The following is an 18726-nucleotide window of genomic DNA, read 5'->3' on the forward strand; positions in this document are numbered from 1 at the left end:
AAGGCTAATAAGGTGACTGCTTCCTTTCAAAACCCACACCCTACTTTAAACTTGCTGTTAGCCATGATCTTTTGACAGGCCCCTGAACTCCTCTCACCCTCCCAGCCAAATGAATTAGAAGACAAAAGCAAAACAGAAGCTTGAAAAACATAAAAAAATGGTTTAAACTACTAAATTTCCTAAAGAATTCGTATTATTTTATTGCAGGGTTTTAGAAGACACACAGATCTTCACCCTTATCAAGTGTCTCCACATAACTCCACATTACACTTTTAAAAGTGTAAAGGTGTTTCAAAACTGAAGGTTTGTCGTTTCAAATTTTTTTTAACCTAGAGATCCTTTTCATATATCTAAATTTGTAAGATATTTTAAATAGATTTTTAAAAGCCTTAACTATTAATGATTCAGCAGGTTTTAAGAACCTGTATCTCACAGTAGCAAGCTTTATGTAAAAATAAAACAGGTAAATCGGTAACTTTCTACGTCTCCATAAGCATAACATGAATGCCTAACTAAAAACAGTTAAACAGTGTGAGGAAAAATAACCCTACAACTTAGCAACAGATCCCCTGCACCAAATATTCATACTTCAGCATGTTCAAGATGCACAAAGGCACAAGTATTTAACTGCAATTCAAACTCTGTCTGGACTCAAAAAAAAAAAAAAAAAAAAAAAAAGGCAGCTCAAAGAATGCAATTGTTAAGAGCTTCCTTTTCTCACACACAGAAAGATGAAAATAAAAGGTGTTACTTTTCCAGACCAGTCCCACAACTGCAGGCAGCATGCTAGTAACCAAGAAGCTGCCTTATTAGCATACCAGCTTAGATATATCTTCTCCCAGAATGACTCAGCCTGCTATTTTCAAAGTTTTCCTTAAATATTTGTCCTACATTTTACAATAAGAGTTACCAACCACAAAAAAACACATCCCATGAAGTCTTAGCCACTTCACAATGCTGAGCATAGAGATTAAGCCATGCGTCCACATTTGCATCCACTAAGCTAATCCTTTCTGAAAATGAAAGCTCGAGATATTCAGGATCTTTCAGAGGTGAAGTGACTGCTTGGTGTAAGCTGGAGGAAAAAAAAACCATCCGTGCTTCCCCACAGCACGGTTTAGTGCCTGCGAGAGGGAAAAACTTGCCAGGAGTTGCCGTGTGAAAGCACAGCACACTCAGTCAGAACTGCAGCCCTTCAGAGCACAGCGAAGAACAACCACAGAGCGCAGCCACATAAGGAAAATTCAGCGTACAGCTGCCGCTTCCAACAGATGTATGCGCTGCCATAAGGAGTGGAAGCTTTACTTGAAAGAGCTTTCCATCACTGCTCTCAAAGTCTATATTTGGTATCGCAGACGTATTCGAGGAGAAGGGGTTTTTTACGGGGAGGAGGAGGAGGAGGGGGTGCCATGAAGGCAGCGGGACCCGGCCGGCGGCAGCGGCGGATCGGGCACGGCCCGGCGGCGGCAGCGGCACAAGGGCGCCGCAGCGGCATCGGCACCGGGACAAAAGCTCCGCAGCGGGATCGGCACCGGGACAAAAGCTCCGCAGCGGGACCGGGCTGGCTCCGCGGCCGGCGAGGCTGCGACCCGCCCCGCAAGGACACGGCCCGGGCACGGCGCATCCCGCGCTCCCCGCCGGGGATCCCCCGCTCCCGCCCGGACCCCGCCGGCCGCGTGGGTGTCCCCGGCCCGCCCCCGGCCCCCCGCTGCCGCCGCGGATTTTTACCTTCATCTTCGAGCTCTAGTTTCTCCAGCATCCCTTCGGAGGCGGCCGGGAGCTGCAAGGGAGCCGGAGCCGCTGCCGCCGCCTGCGGGAGGGAAGAGAGGAGAAGGAGATGAGCATCCAGGCGCGGACTCACCGGCCCCGCGGCGGCATCGGGTCGGGAGTGGCGGCGCGGAGCGGGCGGAGGGGAGGGAAGGCGGGACAGCGGCAGCTGCCCCTCGGCCTCCGCACACGCTGCCGCTCGCACACACCGCGGGGGGAGGAACCGGAGGAGGAACCGAGGCTCGCCCTCCCCCAGCCCATGAACCGCCGGGCTCCCCCCGAGCTCGCTCCGGCTTCCCGGCCGTGCCTCCTGCGGGCGCCGCCTCTTCCCCGCTCGGCGGGAGCGGCTCCCCGGGCGCCCGTTCACAGGACGGCGCTTCCCGCCACGCCTCGCCGCTCCCCCCTCCCCCCGGCGGAGAGATTGGTACGTTCCGTTTTGCTGCAGTCGAGCCCGTTGGTCAGCGGCGGGAGGGGGAGGGAGCTACCACTTCCGCGTGGAAAGGGGAGGAGAAGGAGGGGGAGGTTAGTGTCCCGAGAGCTCTGCCGGGGTAGGCGCCTCTCGCAGCCCGTTCCGCAGCCTCGGTTGTTCTCCGGGCTGCCCTGGACTAGAGCGGTGCGACTGAAGGTGGACCGGGGGAAACCCTTTGCTCCCCCCGCCAGCGGAGCTTGGTACGCTCCCGCGCGTTCACCTGCGAGGCAGCGGCGGGGAAACGGACGGTTCCACTGCGCCCCGGGGGGGTGTAAGGGTGTCGAGGGGGTTTCCCCTGTGTGTGACGGGAGCTCCCGCAGTGCGCCGCGCCGCTATCCCGGCCCCGGCGTGCCCTCTATCCCGGGATACCCGCTCTGTCTCGGGTACCGCCATCACGCCGTGCCCTCTATCCCGAGATACCCGCTCTATCCCCGGCTGTCCTCTGTCGGGATACCCGCTCTATCTCGGGATGTTTTCTGTGTCGGGATACCCCCTCTATCCCGGGGTATCCGCCATCCCGGGGTACCCTCCATCCCGGGGTGTTCCCTGTTTCGGGATACTCGCTCTGTCCCGAGGTGCCCTCTATGCCGGGGTTCCCGCTCCATCCCGGGGTACCCCTCTGGGCACGGGCGCGCTGGTTTCCATGTAAAACAATTCCAGATTAAGTTACAATTCAAGATTATCCCGAATGTCGGCGTCTCCCGGGTGAGCGGCGCGGCTCTGCCCTCCCGGAGCAGCGACTGAAGGACGGGACGCGTCACTTCACGAGCGATGGGATTTACTGCATCAGAGCCCCTGAGCCAGGCTAGAGCAGAAATGAGGAAATATTCGAAATAGATTCGTCATTTACATTTATTTTGGCAGTGTGGTAAAGCTCTGGCTGGGCTTCCTCAGCCCAAATGCGCAGGTCCCGCTGGCTGCTCAGGGAGCTCAGCGGGAGCGGTTCAGACACGGATGCTGCAGAAGGGGATAAAGGGATTATTCCTTTGGCAATGGCAGCTGACACACATGGATGGCGCTCCAAAGGAGTCACGGGAGTCGTCAAGGAACATTTTAAACCTACTGGTCCCAAGGGGAAGCTCAGGCTTCAAAAGTTCAGCAAGCCCTTCAAGGAGGGAAGGTTGGTCGGACCCAGCACAGTAATGTGGATAAAACGTAGGGAAAGATGAAAGATAATGAAAATAAAACTATGATGGGCAGAGAGAGACAAAATTTATGGGAAAACAGAAAGATGTCTCGTAATTTCTCAAGTCCAGGAAACAAACTGCTGGTGACAGCTTTTTTCTTTTCCCAAGCTATCTAAGGACACTTTTAAGGATATAGGAGGAAGTGAACAATAGCCAGTTCTTCTTTACTGTAAAGATCCTTTGAAAAAAACCCTCTGAAATATTTCATTCATAGGTGTGTTTTAAAAAAGCTTCTAGGATTTCAGTAAATGTTCTAACTGACCAGTCACACAAGATAGCAGAGCAGTTCATATTAGTTTATAATATTTTCAGCCTACTAATTAAAACACTTTGGAAGCTTTTAATTCCTTCTGGGAGCTGGCTTTAAAAGCTCTAAATTATTTATCTTCCTTATCGTGTACCTTGATACTGATAAGAGTTTTTAACATCTTTTCTTAATCAAAGGCAGAGAAGAAGATGACATATCTGATTAGAAATAACTGCCATGATTTTGTTTCTTTTTATTTTAATTCACTCCCCATAATTATCTAGTAAGCACCAGCCATGGGGAAATACAACTCCAACGTTTTTGTAGCTGGAAGTGACACTGAGACTTGAAAGGTGTGCATTGAATTTCACTGCTACAGAACACAAGATGTTTATAAGAAGTCATTTAAGCCTATTTCATGCTACAAACCCCAGAGCTCACTGCAAGATCAGAGTTTTACAGTGGCAGAACCTACATCCAGACCAAGAGTACTATGACAAGCTCAGGATAATAAAAAGGCAGTAATTTAATATACAACAGAGATTTGTAATGGAAACATGTACCATCCACACTGCTCAAAAAAGAAACCCAAAGGAAATGGAGAACTAAAGGCTGAAACCCCATCCTCCAATGTGCCTGCAGCCTCACGATTTGTTTAAACCAATTTTGGAACAAGCTGCTGATCATGGCGTTCCTTTTGCTCCTCGCTTTGCATTCTGGCTCCTTTTGGCTTGTGGGCAACACAGTGAGTCAGAACAGGAAACTGATGCAGCTGAAAACCAAAGGGACTGAAAGAAAAGATTGGGCTTTATCCAGATCAGCTCCTGATCCAACTCACTGTTCAGCTGTATCAGCACTGGCACTCGAATTGTTCAGGAGTGACAGTGGGACCACACCTTCTGGGAACAACACACTCTGAAATCAGCCTAAATCATGGTCCAAACACCATCCTGTTCATCCTGGACAGGATTAGACAAATTAAAAGATATTTTTAACAGTATTGTCTCTCTACAAACTCCCTCTGTCATTTTACAGCAGGATTACTGGCTAAAGATAAAACAAAAAATATTTCTTGAAAAGGAGCTGTTATTTCCAATAGGGTGGTATTACATCTTGTAACGTTTCCTACCTCTGTTTTGTGAATATTTAATTTTTTTGTTCTACTGCCACAGAAAGTTTCCCTGAACTATAACCAAGGGATTTATCCAAATTATACTTCAAAAGTTTGCTCTCAGAGTGTGTCAGGTAACCCAATTTAACTGTTTGAGACACCCGCTGTGACAGAACTTGTACCCTAAATATTGCCAGGTGACATAAATGCTAGAGAGAAAAGTTTAGGAGAGAAATATGCACAAACCCAAAACTGCCTGAGTACATTTCTTCTTTGTCACATTTTTACAATAACGTTATTTATGCCAAAAAACGTGGACCTACAACATGACCTTAATACAGCAGAGGCATCAGTCTTTGTAGACACAAAGTAAAAATTCATGGTTGATACAACTGCAAAAGTCACAAAAGTAGATGTAAACAAAAGAGATTTTTAGGGAAGGCTGGAGTGTAAATTTTAATAGGTAACTGCTTACTTTGTCTCTGGTTGTTTCTTTAACTTCCTAGGGTAAAGGTAGTGAGGAATGACTAATAGTCTGTGGAAATAAATCAGTCCTGTAAATTATAGATGCTCTTACAATGAATACATTAAAGCTTATCTGATAATCTTTTTTTCTGATAATTTAGGAGCCCTTTCAGTTCCTGTGTCCTACTGAAGGAATCCCATCCTTTTCATAAGCACATGCTGAGTATTTAAGTCATAGGGATGGTTCAGGGATGTGAACAACAATTAACATCAGCAGAAAATAATTTTTTATGTAGTTTCCTGCCATCTTGCCTTACGCTCTTTGGTGTAAGTTTGATTCTGAGATGTGTAAGAGACATTTTAAGGAGATCTAGGAAAGAAGGAACATCAGCAACAGTCAAGGTGTGCAACCAAAGCCACAGCACTTTCAGCCTCTCTAATGATTCACCCAGATTGTCTGGGTGAAACAACTGCTAAAGGTCACAACAATATTCTCAAGGAAGGCACAGAGGTTTCTTTATCTCACTGGAAGGGTTTAAGAGAGGGTTCCACAGAGGTCTGTGCTCTCTCTAACATCACTCAGTGTTTCCACTGATGACTCAAGGAAGAAATAATGAATAACCTGACCACATTTTCAAGTGACTCAAAGTGACTCAGTGGTAAAAGAAGCTGCTCTTTTAGGGACAGCCCTAGAACTTAAAATAATCTTGAGAATTGCTGCAATGCTTTAAAAACCAGGGTGCACTTTGATATGGCTAAGTAGAGTGTGTTATACAATAATCAAATGCAAAAATGAAATGGGAAAGGATTGACTTCCAGCAGTCATGCAAGCAAAAGACCTGGGAGTGAAACTAAATGTGAGACTACAATGTCAGTTTCTTGGAAATTAAAAAAAAAAAAACAAAAATCACACTATTTACAAATGTGTTATAGGTAAGACATGGAGCATCTGTGCTACACATTCCCTGGTTAGATGCCAGCTGGGATACTGCATTCAGTTTTAGGGATTAAACTCAAGAATGAACTAAAAGAGTTTAAAAAAGGGGAACAGCAATGATCTACACGTTCAGAAAACATGACCTGTAAAGAACTTGGAAACTTCTCAGTTTCCTCATCTACAAAGGGGAAAAAAAACCAAACAAAAAAACCCACAAAAACAACAACCCCCTCCTCAAATAAACCAAACTAAAACAAAAAAAAAAAACAACCCCAAAACCCAAAGAAACAAACAACCCACCCCAAAAAGACCCAGAAAACCAGAAAAAGAAGACTGAAGGAAAATACCTCAACAGTCTCCAAACATGGTGTGTTTTTGCAAGAAGAAAAGTGATTAACTCTTCTGGGTCCACTGGTTATGGGATGAGAAGTTATCTACTTAGCCTTTAAAGAATTCTTAGGTTGGACTTTGGGAGAAGTTTCTGAGTATAACAGAAATGAAGCACCAGCACATTTTGCTGAAAAAACCTCTAAAATCTCCATCACAGGAGATTTTTAGCAATGGATTAAAAAAAACCCATTTGTTCATTATTATTTCCATATAGTTGATTGTCTGATAGGGGAAAATGAATTTTTAATGTCCCTTCCAGGCTTGGGTTTTTTTTTTTTTTTAGTTTCTATTTTTGTCCAATCTTTAGAAAAATATATATAGTCTTAGTATGGTAATTCAGTGATAATTCTTTATATGTATGTTATGTACAAAACCCAGTTTACAAACCATCTATACAAATGTAAATTTTGTTTTCCCCCTCTCTTCAAACAAGTAGCCTTAATTCTGAAATAGAAATATTCTAAAACAAATATTGTCAGAGTAATAATAAAGATTGCATATTAGTCTTTGGTGACTGGATAGGAATAGAAAGAACAACCTACAAAAAAGCAATCCTGCTGCAAATCACAAGTCTGTGTGGAGCAGACCTACTCAGGCATTACAACAAAAATGTTACCTGTGCTTTATTTAAAAATAGGCATTTCCAGGTAAATTCAAGGCTGCCCTTTCTCTTTCCTGATGGCTTTAATATGAACATGCTAGGATGCCCCTGCACAGCTCAGCACTAAAACTGAATACCCTTCCCAGCACTTCAGAAAAAAAAAAAAAAAGACTACTTACCTTATAGAACCTAATGGATTGAAGAGCAACAGAAGGAATTCCCATCTAAATGCAAATCAAGGCAAAGCCATTTTGAATGCAAGAGTAAACTACAAATGGTAATTTTCCCACCATTTGCTACTGCTCCCTACTACAATTACAGTTCTACACAACTGAAGTAGTTAACAACTCTTCTCCTGATGAACTGTCAAAGAACAACTTACAGTTTTTCCCAAATGTATGGCATAAATATGTTTTTTCTCTTGCAATCTGTGTAAAATTAATTTAGAACACTTTCTGCTTATTTTTGGTTTAATTTAGCCTGGTTTGTGGAGTGGAAAAGGACAAGTTACCAGGAAAAAAGAAAAAAAAAAAAAAAGGTTTCATCTGCTCAACTGTAAATTAAACTGCTACTTGTTTTTTGCTAGAGTGTGGTAACTGATACTGGTGGGTTTAGGACAGCTGAGAACACTGGAATCACTGAGGCTGAGGTCAGGATCCCAGCTTGGATCCCTTCTGGGGCTGGAAGTGCCACCTGTGTGCGAAGGCTGGCAGTCCCTGAGTCTGTCCAGTGTTCTGGTCTCACCTCAAAAACCTCAAAATCCTCAGGGTGACCAGAGCAGCTGGGCAGGAACTGTAATTTCTACCATTTATTCTAAGGAAACTGCTCCATGCACCAAATAAACCAGTGGGGAAGGGAACGCCTCATACAAAATACTGGATTGGAGTTTTTATTCCCCATATCCAGAAGGAATATAATAAAAAATTGCTTTAGTCTTAAAAGGCTTTTGAAATACCAAATGCTACAATCACGTCTGTGCCTGGCATGTGCAAATGAAGGTGGTGGCGGCTCAGATTTTACAATTTGTTTAGAACAGAATAACCAAGCCCCATAAAAAGCCTGGCACTGACAATGTTCCCCTCTGAGTCCTTACTGGATCCAGCTGGGTGCTCTGTCCCTAATCTGATGAGTCAGGGACACAACTGTCCCACAACAGGTATGAAAGTGAGGAAGTATCTATTCTAAATGTATTTCCAGTATAAAGAAACTCCAATGATTCCATTTCAAAACAGCTCAGACAGAGCTTGCCACTGCATAACAACTCTGCCCTGGAAGGATTTTTTTACTTCATCCCAATCTCATCAGAATGTGACTCGCCAGGGATCCTGAGCAGGAGTCTTGTGGCATGAAATACAGAACAGCTGTATATTGCTTTTACATTTTCTAACAAGTAACCAGCCTCCTGCTACAGGTGTCCTCCCACATAACAGCTATGATATTAATTACTTTACAGAGTTAATTATTAGTGATAAGCAGTTGGGGATCTTTAGGAGGTAAAATGGATAACACAAATGTAACAACAATCAATTTTAGCCAAATCCTAAATAAATAACAAAAATTTTTTAAAAACAAACAAACCTGCCCCCCCCTCCCCGCCAAAAACAAAACAAAAAAAGAATAAAAAACATGGAGTGCATGCTGCACTGGGAAAGATGATAAAATAGACAACCTTCATTTCTATTAAATCCTCACTGCAATACTGAGTATTGGAATTTGCTTACCCTGGAGATACATGAAATAAATGTGCAGAGAGATTCCACATTTTTAGTGGTGAGCCCTTCCTAAATATTTCTGTATGGAAATGAACTTGAAGTTTAATCCCAGTGAGTTTTGTTCCTGACTTAATTGCGAAAGAGAATAGATTTACAGAACTTCCTTTGATCTAACACCAGAAACCAAGAACCTGTGTGGCACACAGTGTCCTCCAGCTCCTCAGTTTAAGGCAAAGAAAAATGGTCCCAGTGAGAGAAGAGTTAAGCGCTTCTGAAAAATAAACTTCAAAGAAAGTAAAATATGAAGGAATAAACTAGATCCCAAGCTAAACTCCTAGAGAGAAATCAAGGCAGGAGTAGAAAAGAGGCAGGATTTGTTTACATAACCTCTAATCTGTAGCTGTGTCTGATCCTGTATCGCTCTGCTACTCAGATAAGGTGGAGTTTAGAGTCAAGAATATCAGAGGCATTCTCTATTCAAGCCCTTGTGGCCAGCATTCCTTCCTCAGATTACTCATGTTGAGAATAGGTGGAGTCCAAATCACAATTATCAGTGAGACACGTTATTAATCAAACAGCCACACAATTTAAATTCTGTCCTTCTGAACAACTTTCAAAGAAGTCAAGTACTTGTGAGCAGCTAACCTGAGTTTGTTGTGAATACAGATGTTACAAGTGTTCTACCTGACTGCAAACACAGGGATGCCACTTAGTTTTAATCTCTTCCAGAGCTGTTAAGTGTTCTTGTCTTAAATATTTGTTATTGTATATGATCAAAAAGATGTACTTCAGCTGTTTTTACACATATGCTGGAGTGCTCCTTAGGTTCTTTGAAATAGGACCAGCCTCTCATCACACTCAGGGGCTCAGGTAAGGGCAAGAGGGAATTATTGCTGGAGAGAGCTGCAGCAATCAGGTACTAAGCATGATTACAGTAGATATTTTCTTGTGAAAAATGTACTTCAAAAAAAAATAAAGCAAACAGAACAGATTAAGATACTACTAATGGTAAAACATAGGTACACATTCACTAATTTAAAGTGAATGGGAAAGAAGAAAGTGAGCCCACATGGATGTGTGTCTTCATTTGCTGGCATTGAATACAGGATTATTCATGTTAGTTAAAGTTATGCACTTACTTAAGTACTTTAGCTGGATTGAGGCCAGAGTACTGATGAGTAATCTGCAGAACCGAGGCCACTGAGAATAACAAATGAAAAAAAAATACTCAGAGCCAAATCTGATTTAAATAAACACATCTACTATCTACCCTTTTGCTTTCTTCATCTCAGTGTTATATTTCAAAGCTCAGTCATGAGTAGTGACTTCAATGAGTGAACACTTGTTACACCAGCTTTCAGTGATATTTTTTAAACTTAAAATGAAACATGTTTCCTCTAAAATAAGCCTGAAATTAGTTGATACTACACTTAAGGCTCGAGTAAATATCACAAAATTCTAGTAACCAAATTGTAGTCTATCATCAAAATGTAATTTTAGAATCACAGAATAATTTGGGTCAGAAGGGACCTTAAAGATCATTTTATTCCAACCCCCTGCCCTGGTCAGGGACACTTTCCACTAGACAACCTTGGCTCAGAGCCCCATCCAACCTGGCCTTGAGCACTTTCAGAGATGGGGAGTCCACAGCTTCAAGCCCAGTGCCTCACCACCCTTACAGTAAAAAAATTCTTCCTAAAATCCATTTTAAACCTTCCCTCCTTCAGCTCAAGGCCATTTCCCCGTCCAATCACTACATGCCGTTGTGAAGAGTCTCTCTCCAGCTTTCTTGCAGCCCCTTAAGGCCCTTGAAGGTGCTCTGAGGTCTCCCTGAAGCTCTCTGCTGCCCACCCTGAGCAGCCCCAGCTCTCCCAGCCCATCACTCTCGCAACCATCGGCAGTTCTGAAAGGCTGAAATCAGATCTGTCGAACCAGGGCATCAGATGTAGGGCAGAGTTACAAAGGTGCATTTCTGAGAAACTCAGACAACCTTCAGCTCAGAGCTGAGTCACCCACAACCTCAATAAAACTTTGAGAAATTGGCATAGACCTGGGCTGAACAAATACTCCTCCGTGGCACGAGCTGCTGTGCCACAAGGTGCAGGTTACTGCAGCTGAGCAGAAAAGGAGCAGCTGCTACAGGTGGCCACTTGAGCAGTGCTCATCACACTGAGGATCCCAGGAGGGCTCCAGAAGGAGCTTTTGGGAGCTCTCTCAAAGAGGCAGGCACAGATAAGGATGCCTTTTTTCCACTGCAGTTCTAGGAGGACTTTGAACACTGAGGAGAACTTCCTTGTAGCACCTGGGGCTTGTGTGTTTGCGTTAGATTTCAAGCCCACCCCAGAGCTGACAAACTCGAGGCATGAGTGCTACCAGGGGCACCACTCAGCCTTGTGAGACCTGTTATCTCACAGTAGCTGCTATTATGCACAAACAAACCAATATATTAATAAACCTCCTTCAACACAGAGACTACAGTTGGCCTGTAATCTCCAAGTAAATTAATTTTTGACTAAAAGCTGTTTTTCAGATGGCACTGAATGTGCATAGCTTGAGGAACCTAACCCTCTTCCTGAATTCATTCCAGATGTACTGCTGATCACTCCAGGCCTTGTTTTTGTGTGCTACTTCTTTTTTTTTTTTTTTTTTTTTTTTTATTTATTGTTATGCACAAAATAAATCTGCAATGACAGCTCACACAATGGATACCTTCCTTCTGCCATGCTTGTTTTCCCTTTTCACAGCCTCTTAACTGCATCCTTCCCTCATTCCAGGTACACTGCCAGTGAAAGCAGACTGTGCTCAGTGCTGCTTCTGTGGTTTGACACCCTCTGGAAGGACTCACACAAGGGCTGTGCTGAGCAAGAAACCTGTCAAGCACACAAGCTCAATGTTTTGTGGCTACAAACAAGATCATAAAGGGACATGCAAATAGTGGTAAGGCTTTTCCCTCTATTCCAGGAAGTGGAATTGAAAAAAAATTGAAATTAGTTCAACACTAAGGTCCAGGGATACACCTCCAGCAAGCCAGCCCCCACGCTTGTGTCCCTGCAGAGCTGCTGGAGATGCAGATACAAAGGCTCATTCATGGGCACTGGGTGCTTTCAGTGTGGAAATGGCAAATGCTGGGTTCACTGCACGTAACCTGAGATGCAGATTGAGTCTGTAGTTAAAGTCTGAGAAGAGCTGAAATTATTTCTTGACATGCCTCCCTGGGGCTCAGAAGAGCAGCCAACTTCACAGTGATCTTTTGTGTAAATCTTGATGTGCTCCGAAAACATCAGGGCTTCCTGGCCACAGTACAGCCTGCAGCATGAGAGCCTGTTGCTACAAACTTTAAACACAACAGATTCTATCTATGGTTAGCTTATCTTAAGCCACTTGTAGCTCCTGTTCAAAAAATATCTGAGTTATGTAGAACTTTTTTATGTATTTATCACTGTAACATTTCTGACAGAGCAGTGTAGCCCCATTTTTTTATAAATGGGAAACTGAGGCACTGAGACACCAAGTGACTTAGGGCTGCACAAGTGATCTCTGATGGGGCAGATGGTAGCAGCCAGGTCTCTCTGATCAGCTACTGGCACTATTTTTCTCCTCTTCAAACTCTTGCTTTCCTTAATGACTCTTCAACTAAAACATTCATTGAATTCCATTATTTTTTCCCTGAAATAGCAACAGCCAAATCCTTGAGGGCATGAGAAAAAAAAAAAAAAGCATCTATATCTTCAAAGTATAACCTCTGTACCCATAAAATCTTTGATGATGGAAGCAACTACTTAATGACCAGTTCATATTGTACCATAGCCATGCCCTCATGGCACACTCCAGGAAAGAGAGCTGTGCACTTTCTCTGGCAACGATTTTCTATCAAGAATTGTGTGCCAGCAACGAGAGAAATGATTGTCCCTCTGTAGTCAGCACAGGTGAGGTCACACCTCAGGTGCTGTGTCCTGTTCTGAGCCCCTCACAAGAAAGACATTGAGGGGCTGGAGCATGTCCAGAGAAGGGCAACAGAGCTGGAGAAGGGTCTGGGGAGTGAATTCTGTTAGCAGCAGCTGAGGGAGCTGGGGGTGTTTAGCCTGGAGAAGAGGAGGCTCCAGGGGAGACCTTCTCACTCTCTACAGCTCCTGCCAGGAGGGAGCAGCCAGCTGGGGTTAGGCTGTGCTCCTGGGAAACAGCGACAGGACAAGAGGCCATAGCCTCAAGGTGCATGAGGGGAGGTTCAGTTTAGACATCAGGAGGAATTTCTTCATGGTAATGGTTGTTAAACATTGGAATGGAGGCCCAAGGAGGTGGCAGAGTCAGCATCCCTGGAGGTGTTCAAGAACTGACTGGATGTGGCACTCAGTGATCAGTGAAAGATTGGATTCAATGATCTTAGAGGTCTTTTCCAGCCTGAAGGATTCTGTATTCTTCACAGTGAATACAGCTAAGAGAGCAGCTTTGGCAGTGTCCTGTTCCTGTGTGCAGGATGTCTGTTGGGATTTGCTTTTGTGCAGTTGTTTCTGGCGGGCTCAAGGGAAAGGGGTGGGAAAGGGCTCAGGTGTCTTCTCTCATAAGCCATGTCTGCATCAGTAGCTCTTCCCATTTACACAAGGAGCTCCAACCTGAGGTAGGACACACCATGAATGTTTCCAAGTAAATACAGTCCTGACACCCAAAGAAATGCCAGACACACAACAGCAGGCAGAGAGCGACCTTCCAGCTGCTGCCCTCCCTGCCACTCCCTCAGCAGCAATTTCCCATTGTCACCAAGAGCTCTCCTCTCCTCTCCTCTCCTCTCCTCTCCTCTCCTCTCCTCTCCTCCCCTCCTCTTTAATCTTTTTTTGAATCTTTAATATTTTCCTCACCTCTCTGTCCTCTCTCCTCTCCTCTCCTCTCCTCTCCTCTCCAATTTTTTTTGAACCTTTAATATTTTCCTCACCTCATTTATTATCCTCTGTCCTTCAGCTTCCTTTCTCATATTCAGTACCTGCTGTTGTCATTTTACAATATTTTAATAGACCATAAAAATTGCACAAAGACCCTGATCCAGCAAAGTAACTTGACACACACACAGCTTTAAGTGCTCCAGTACTGTTGACTCCAACAGAGCTGCCACTGTGCTTCAATCCAACCACACATTTAAGTGTTTTTCTGGATAAAGGCCATCACCACACTGACATCAGCCAGAACAAAACAGCACCTGAGATTCAGCAACATAAAAACATAGCAACCCCAACCAAACCCAGGGCTGTAACCTTCAGGTTACCTTTCCTCAGTGCCTTCTGTCATTGCTAACTCTGTTATGGCTACACTCAGAATCTCTTCTGCAAGCATGCACTGGAAGTAGTGTTTAGGAACAACCCTGCTTGAGCCAAGCCTTTCTTACAGATTTAGAATTTGCCTGGCCTGTTTTGCTAGATCAGGCTTTTGGACAATAAGGTCCCCAGGGCAAAAAGCATGTTTATTTTTCTGCTTGAATCATATGTGCTCATATACCACAAAAAAAGCAGTTAGGAACTTTCTGTTCAGAGGTACAAGGAAGAAGATTCTCTACATACCACAGATAACCTGATTTGTGCAGTTGTAAGTGAAAAAGTATGACAGATCAAAATTTCAAAAGTCCAAGGTATTAACCTTAACACTGGCATTTTTCTGTAACCCTAAATATGCAAAAAGACTAAAGTAATCCCTCCCCTCCTGAATTCTGCTCCCTTCCTTTCTTTTGCTAACCTTCTGCCTCCATTACTTTTTCTCTTTTATTCTCTGTTGATTACTTCACTGGTTTACACTTCAGCTTATGAGTTCCATATGGCTGGAGCCTTGTCCTTTGTTAATCATAAAATAAGATTATGTACACCTTAGGCCCTGTACAAATCATTATTGTCTTCCTATAAATGTCTTTCACATGGCCCCACCCTCGGTTCCAGCTGAGAACTGAGCTGCTGTTGTGAACAAGCTCAAAGAATAAATATTTTGCATTCATTTCACCAGCACAATGGAAACATTTTTCCAGGCTGCTGCCAAGATGGTATCTAGTGCTCCTCTGACTCAGCAGCCCATGCAGCTGACTTTCAAATGGCCAAACTTGCTTGATTGTAATCTTAAAAGAAGAAAAAAAAAAACAAACCAACAAACCAAACCACATCAACCAGCTGCATTTTTAAAGAGCTTTATTGCTCTCCTCTTGCACAAGCAGGTAGTGACACTATAAAATGTGAAAGCTAGGAGAAAGGAGTGAGCCCTTTTTGGGATGTCCCCTTTTTTTTCTTCCAACTTCGCCAGTTTATTTCATCCAGTCAGAGGAAGGGATTGGGGAATGTTGTGAGAAAGTGAGAAAGGAATATGACTGCTTTACACAGAAAATTTCCTCCTGGTATCAACAAGCCTTTTACATTCTTCAAAGCTCTGTTGGCCATTAAAGACTGTATCTAAGAATAAAATATAGACAAAATTGGGTTAAGAGAGATGAAGATGGCTAGGAATTCTAAGAGTTCCCTTCCATATAATTTTTTCCATATTCTTATTTCGCTTTCCCTCTAGTCCAATCCAGAAGCAGGAAAGGTGCAACCAAACAGGTTCAAAGCTGTTTATCTCTCCTCCACTCTCATGGGAAAGCTTTGCTCTATAATCCATACTGCTTTGTGAATAAACAGCCCTGATGGTGAATAATTTTAGTGTTCCAAAATTGTTCAGATACAGCTGGGAAGAAACTGTCAGTGACCCTGCATGAAACTGCAGCTTTACATTAAATCACAGAGTAGGCATCTGGCTTCTAATCACTGATGGAGGTTACTCCTACCAGAAGTTCTGATATTCTAAGCAGAATAACAGGATGCTTATTAAATTAACAAGTCTAAAATTCAAGATAAACCATGCCATGAGAAATCAGTTCAATGGGTAAAATGAGGCTGTCCCTCCAGCTCCCTCTTACAGCATGGTACTTAACCAAAAGATATCTATTTATACAGACACACGAGGCCAGATCCTTAGCTTTAGCCTTTTTATACCATGCATAGTGCAGGATTTAGGGTGATAAAAGTAATTTAGGTTTAAGTTACTAACTCAGTCTTCAGGGTGCTGGGGTCAAGATTTCGGTACCAATAAGTATCTTAAAAAAGCCCCAGAGATGCTCTAGTTTTAATTGCCTTAGCTACTTATAGCCTTATGAGAGCTGTCAAAGCAGCTGGGAATTGATTGGACTCAGCATTCTGGCTATTCATCCTTTCCACCTTGCCTTCCTCCTTTTGATCTAGGACTAGGAGGAACAGGAATTGTAGGACTTCATGTCATTAAAATAAATTCTCCACTGAGTGAACCCATGGATAGTTGATTAAATTATTTCTGTAGCTGCAGAAAAAGCCACAAGTTGACACAGACACGCATTTCCTTAGGGCAGAAAAAATTATCTTTATGCAAAAAAATTTCTCTGCAATGTAAGTTTGATTGTACGAATCTGGACACTGCAACCAGAATACAAATATATGAGGACACCAGTGTTTCAGGAGGTTGTGGTTGAACATTTTTTCTTTCAAAACCAGTAAGTAGCTTAAAAAAACCCAACAAATTAACCAATATAAAAGGGATAGCAAGATGCTTTTTGCATATTCTAAATACTAAAATGGGAGAAAAACACCAAATGGGATACAAAAGATATGACTAATAGGGAGAAAGGAAGTGAGGAAACAGAATATTAATAAAATGGGAGCTGTGATTAAAAAGTAGTGTGATATAGCTGAAGCTTTCTGTTTTTGTGAAGTTCAGGTTCATTTATTCTGTATGTCCCACTAAACCTCACTATGGACTTTCCAATCATATTAAAGAATTCTCCTGTGAACTTATATTTGATTCAGTGGAGGCACCATCATGCTCTGTCAAAGGAGACTGAAATCAAATCAAGTGGGCTCCAAACATTTTCCCAGCAGTATTTTCATAATTGTTGTAGGGTTCATCAAGAGTGATTACTTCACTAGGTTTGCAACTAATTAGTTATATGCCCACTATTGAGAAATATTTTAAATTTAAACACATTTTCACATGGATAGCAACAGCTCCCATAGGGAAAAATGATTAAATAAGGATAGCTTGTTACAGCTCCTGGGATCTCTTAGGGAACACAATCACCTCCCAGGAGTGCTGCTGTTGAGGCATTTAAAAGAAGCCTGGACACACTAGCACTGCCATTTACTGTCCCTGGTAAATGACAGCCTTTGGGGCTCTAATTTTGGTAATCAGTTTACTGTGGTGTGAATCACAGTAATGTCTTGGCACACTCACACTGCCTTAAACCACACAAATGCTAAAATAAGGAGTTCTGATACACTGGAAAACTGGATTCCTTTTTTTGCCCAGCCTGTACCATTTTTTTTTTTTTTTTAAGACCACCTCAGAATCAAAGAACACTTTTCTTTCTCCTCATCAGATTTCAATCTCTTTACTCACCCAGCCGATCATGGAGCTCTGATAGGTGGTACAGCTTTTTGGAGAGCCAAACCAAAGGACCTGCTGCACACATCCTGGCTCCCAGGCTCCTTGCCAGCACAGGGTGTGATGTAACAGCCTCTCTCTCCCTCTGAGCAAGTTAACAGCCCTGTTTGGGAGTTTACTACATTTTGGCTAAGAAACAGCATGAATAGCTTTGCAGGGAAGTGCTACTGTTCAACAAGTGAGTAGCTGCAGGAACAATCTGGTTTCTCCCTTTTACCCAGGGCTGGAAGAGAGTCCCAGCTGTACATTACATCTCTCCTCTCCCATGTGCTGGAGCAGCAAGGACTGTGCAAAATGAACACAGACCAGACTCCCTTCTGTGTTCTCTGCAGTTTTAACAGGATTCACTCACAGAAGCTAAGGGTAAGTCTCTGACTACCTCCTGGCTGACTTTTCCTCTTGTTCAGAACATTCTGGGAAATTACTTGGCTTGGAAGTTCTTTGGAGGACAGTGGCTCACTACACAATCATATGGAAAACACTATTTGTAGACATGTTCTGCATTTGTCACTTGTGAGCAGAGGAAGCCCCAGCCTTGTTTTCCACCAAAAGAGACCTTTCTAGTCTGGAGCCAGCACCTTGTGGCCTGGGCTCCTCTCATGCTGGGAAAGGAGCATGAGGTAGCACAGAAATGCTTGTGTTTGCAGTGAGCAGTGCTATTTTCACAGTGTCATGCATCAGGGGAGGAAGAAAGGATGATAGAAAAGGATACAGTCACTGTGGGGGTCCCAGTTGTTGGTTTCTCTGGGTCTGGATTGAAGGCACTTGAGATGGCAGTTCATGTTTGGGACTCAGGTGTTTATTATTTCTTAGCAGTAAAACAGTCTCAGTACTGTGAGCTCGGCAGCTTTTCATTAGAAGGCACAAAATGGCCAACAGTGTCTTGTTCCAAGGTCTTTTAAGACTAAACTATCCAATTAAGAACTGACACCTAGATTATTTTCCCTTTTAACCCAATAACTGATCCCAAAGATCCCCCAATGCAGAATTTTCTGCCCAAGTACAAAATGCCACCCAGACCCATGAAGAAGAAGAAGGAAGAAGAAGCATGAAGAAGAAACCCAGGACAACACCCTGTGCCCTCCATCTTGCTTCCATCCACAACATACTAAAAATCCCAAAACCTAAAGTTCTCACCAAGTGACACACCTACACTGCTCTCTATAATCTATTTCACACTTTTGTGGATTCTGGTCTATCTTGAAGTCTAGGAAACTTTCTCCATGAGTGAGGGTCAAAGTCAGTGCTCCCCTGGGGGTCAGGGCCCCCCAGAGCAGACAGAGAAATATTCCCAGTGCTCTGGGCTTCCACAAGCCACATAATGCCCAATGTACCACGTTCCACTTCAAAATACAGACAAGGTGGAAA

The 18726-nt window shown here is 43.4% G+C and overlaps 1 protein-coding gene and 1 long non-coding RNA gene across 7 annotated transcripts in view; one reads left to right on the forward strand and one right to left on the reverse strand.

Moving 5' to 3' along the window:
* Positions 1-18726, reverse strand: part of PRKAG2 (protein kinase AMP-activated non-catalytic subunit gamma 2) — a 213817-nt gene that overhangs the window by 44008 nt on the left and 151083 nt on the right. For 3 of the 6 annotated variants that reach the window (XM_041486348.1, XM_041486364.1, XM_041486357.1), the window contains one exon: positions 1729-1810. The exons of 1 other annotated variant lie outside the window; for it this stretch is intronic. In XM_041486348.1, coding sequence (XP_041342282.1) covers positions 1729-1810 — 82 coding nt within the window. Of the gene's footprint in view, positions 1-1728; positions 1811-1976; positions 2178-18726 lie in introns of those variants that run through there. 2 more of the 6 variants (XM_041486370.1, XM_041486376.1) reach the window with 2 other exon arrangements.
* On the forward strand, positions 2087-18079 carry LOC121363763. The gene is made up of 3 exons (XR_005956776.1): positions 2087-2191; positions 11661-11823; positions 17580-18079. It is a non-coding gene; the product is annotated as an uncharacterized LOC121363763 (long non-coding RNA).

This window comes from Pyrgilauda ruficollis, unplaced genomic scaffold, assembly GCF_017590135.1.
Source record: "Pyrgilauda ruficollis isolate IOZ18807 unplaced genomic scaffold, ASM1759013v1 scaffold12, whole genome shotgun sequence".
NCBI classification, from domain to species: Eukaryota; Metazoa; Chordata; class Aves; order Passeriformes; family Passeridae; genus Pyrgilauda; species Pyrgilauda ruficollis.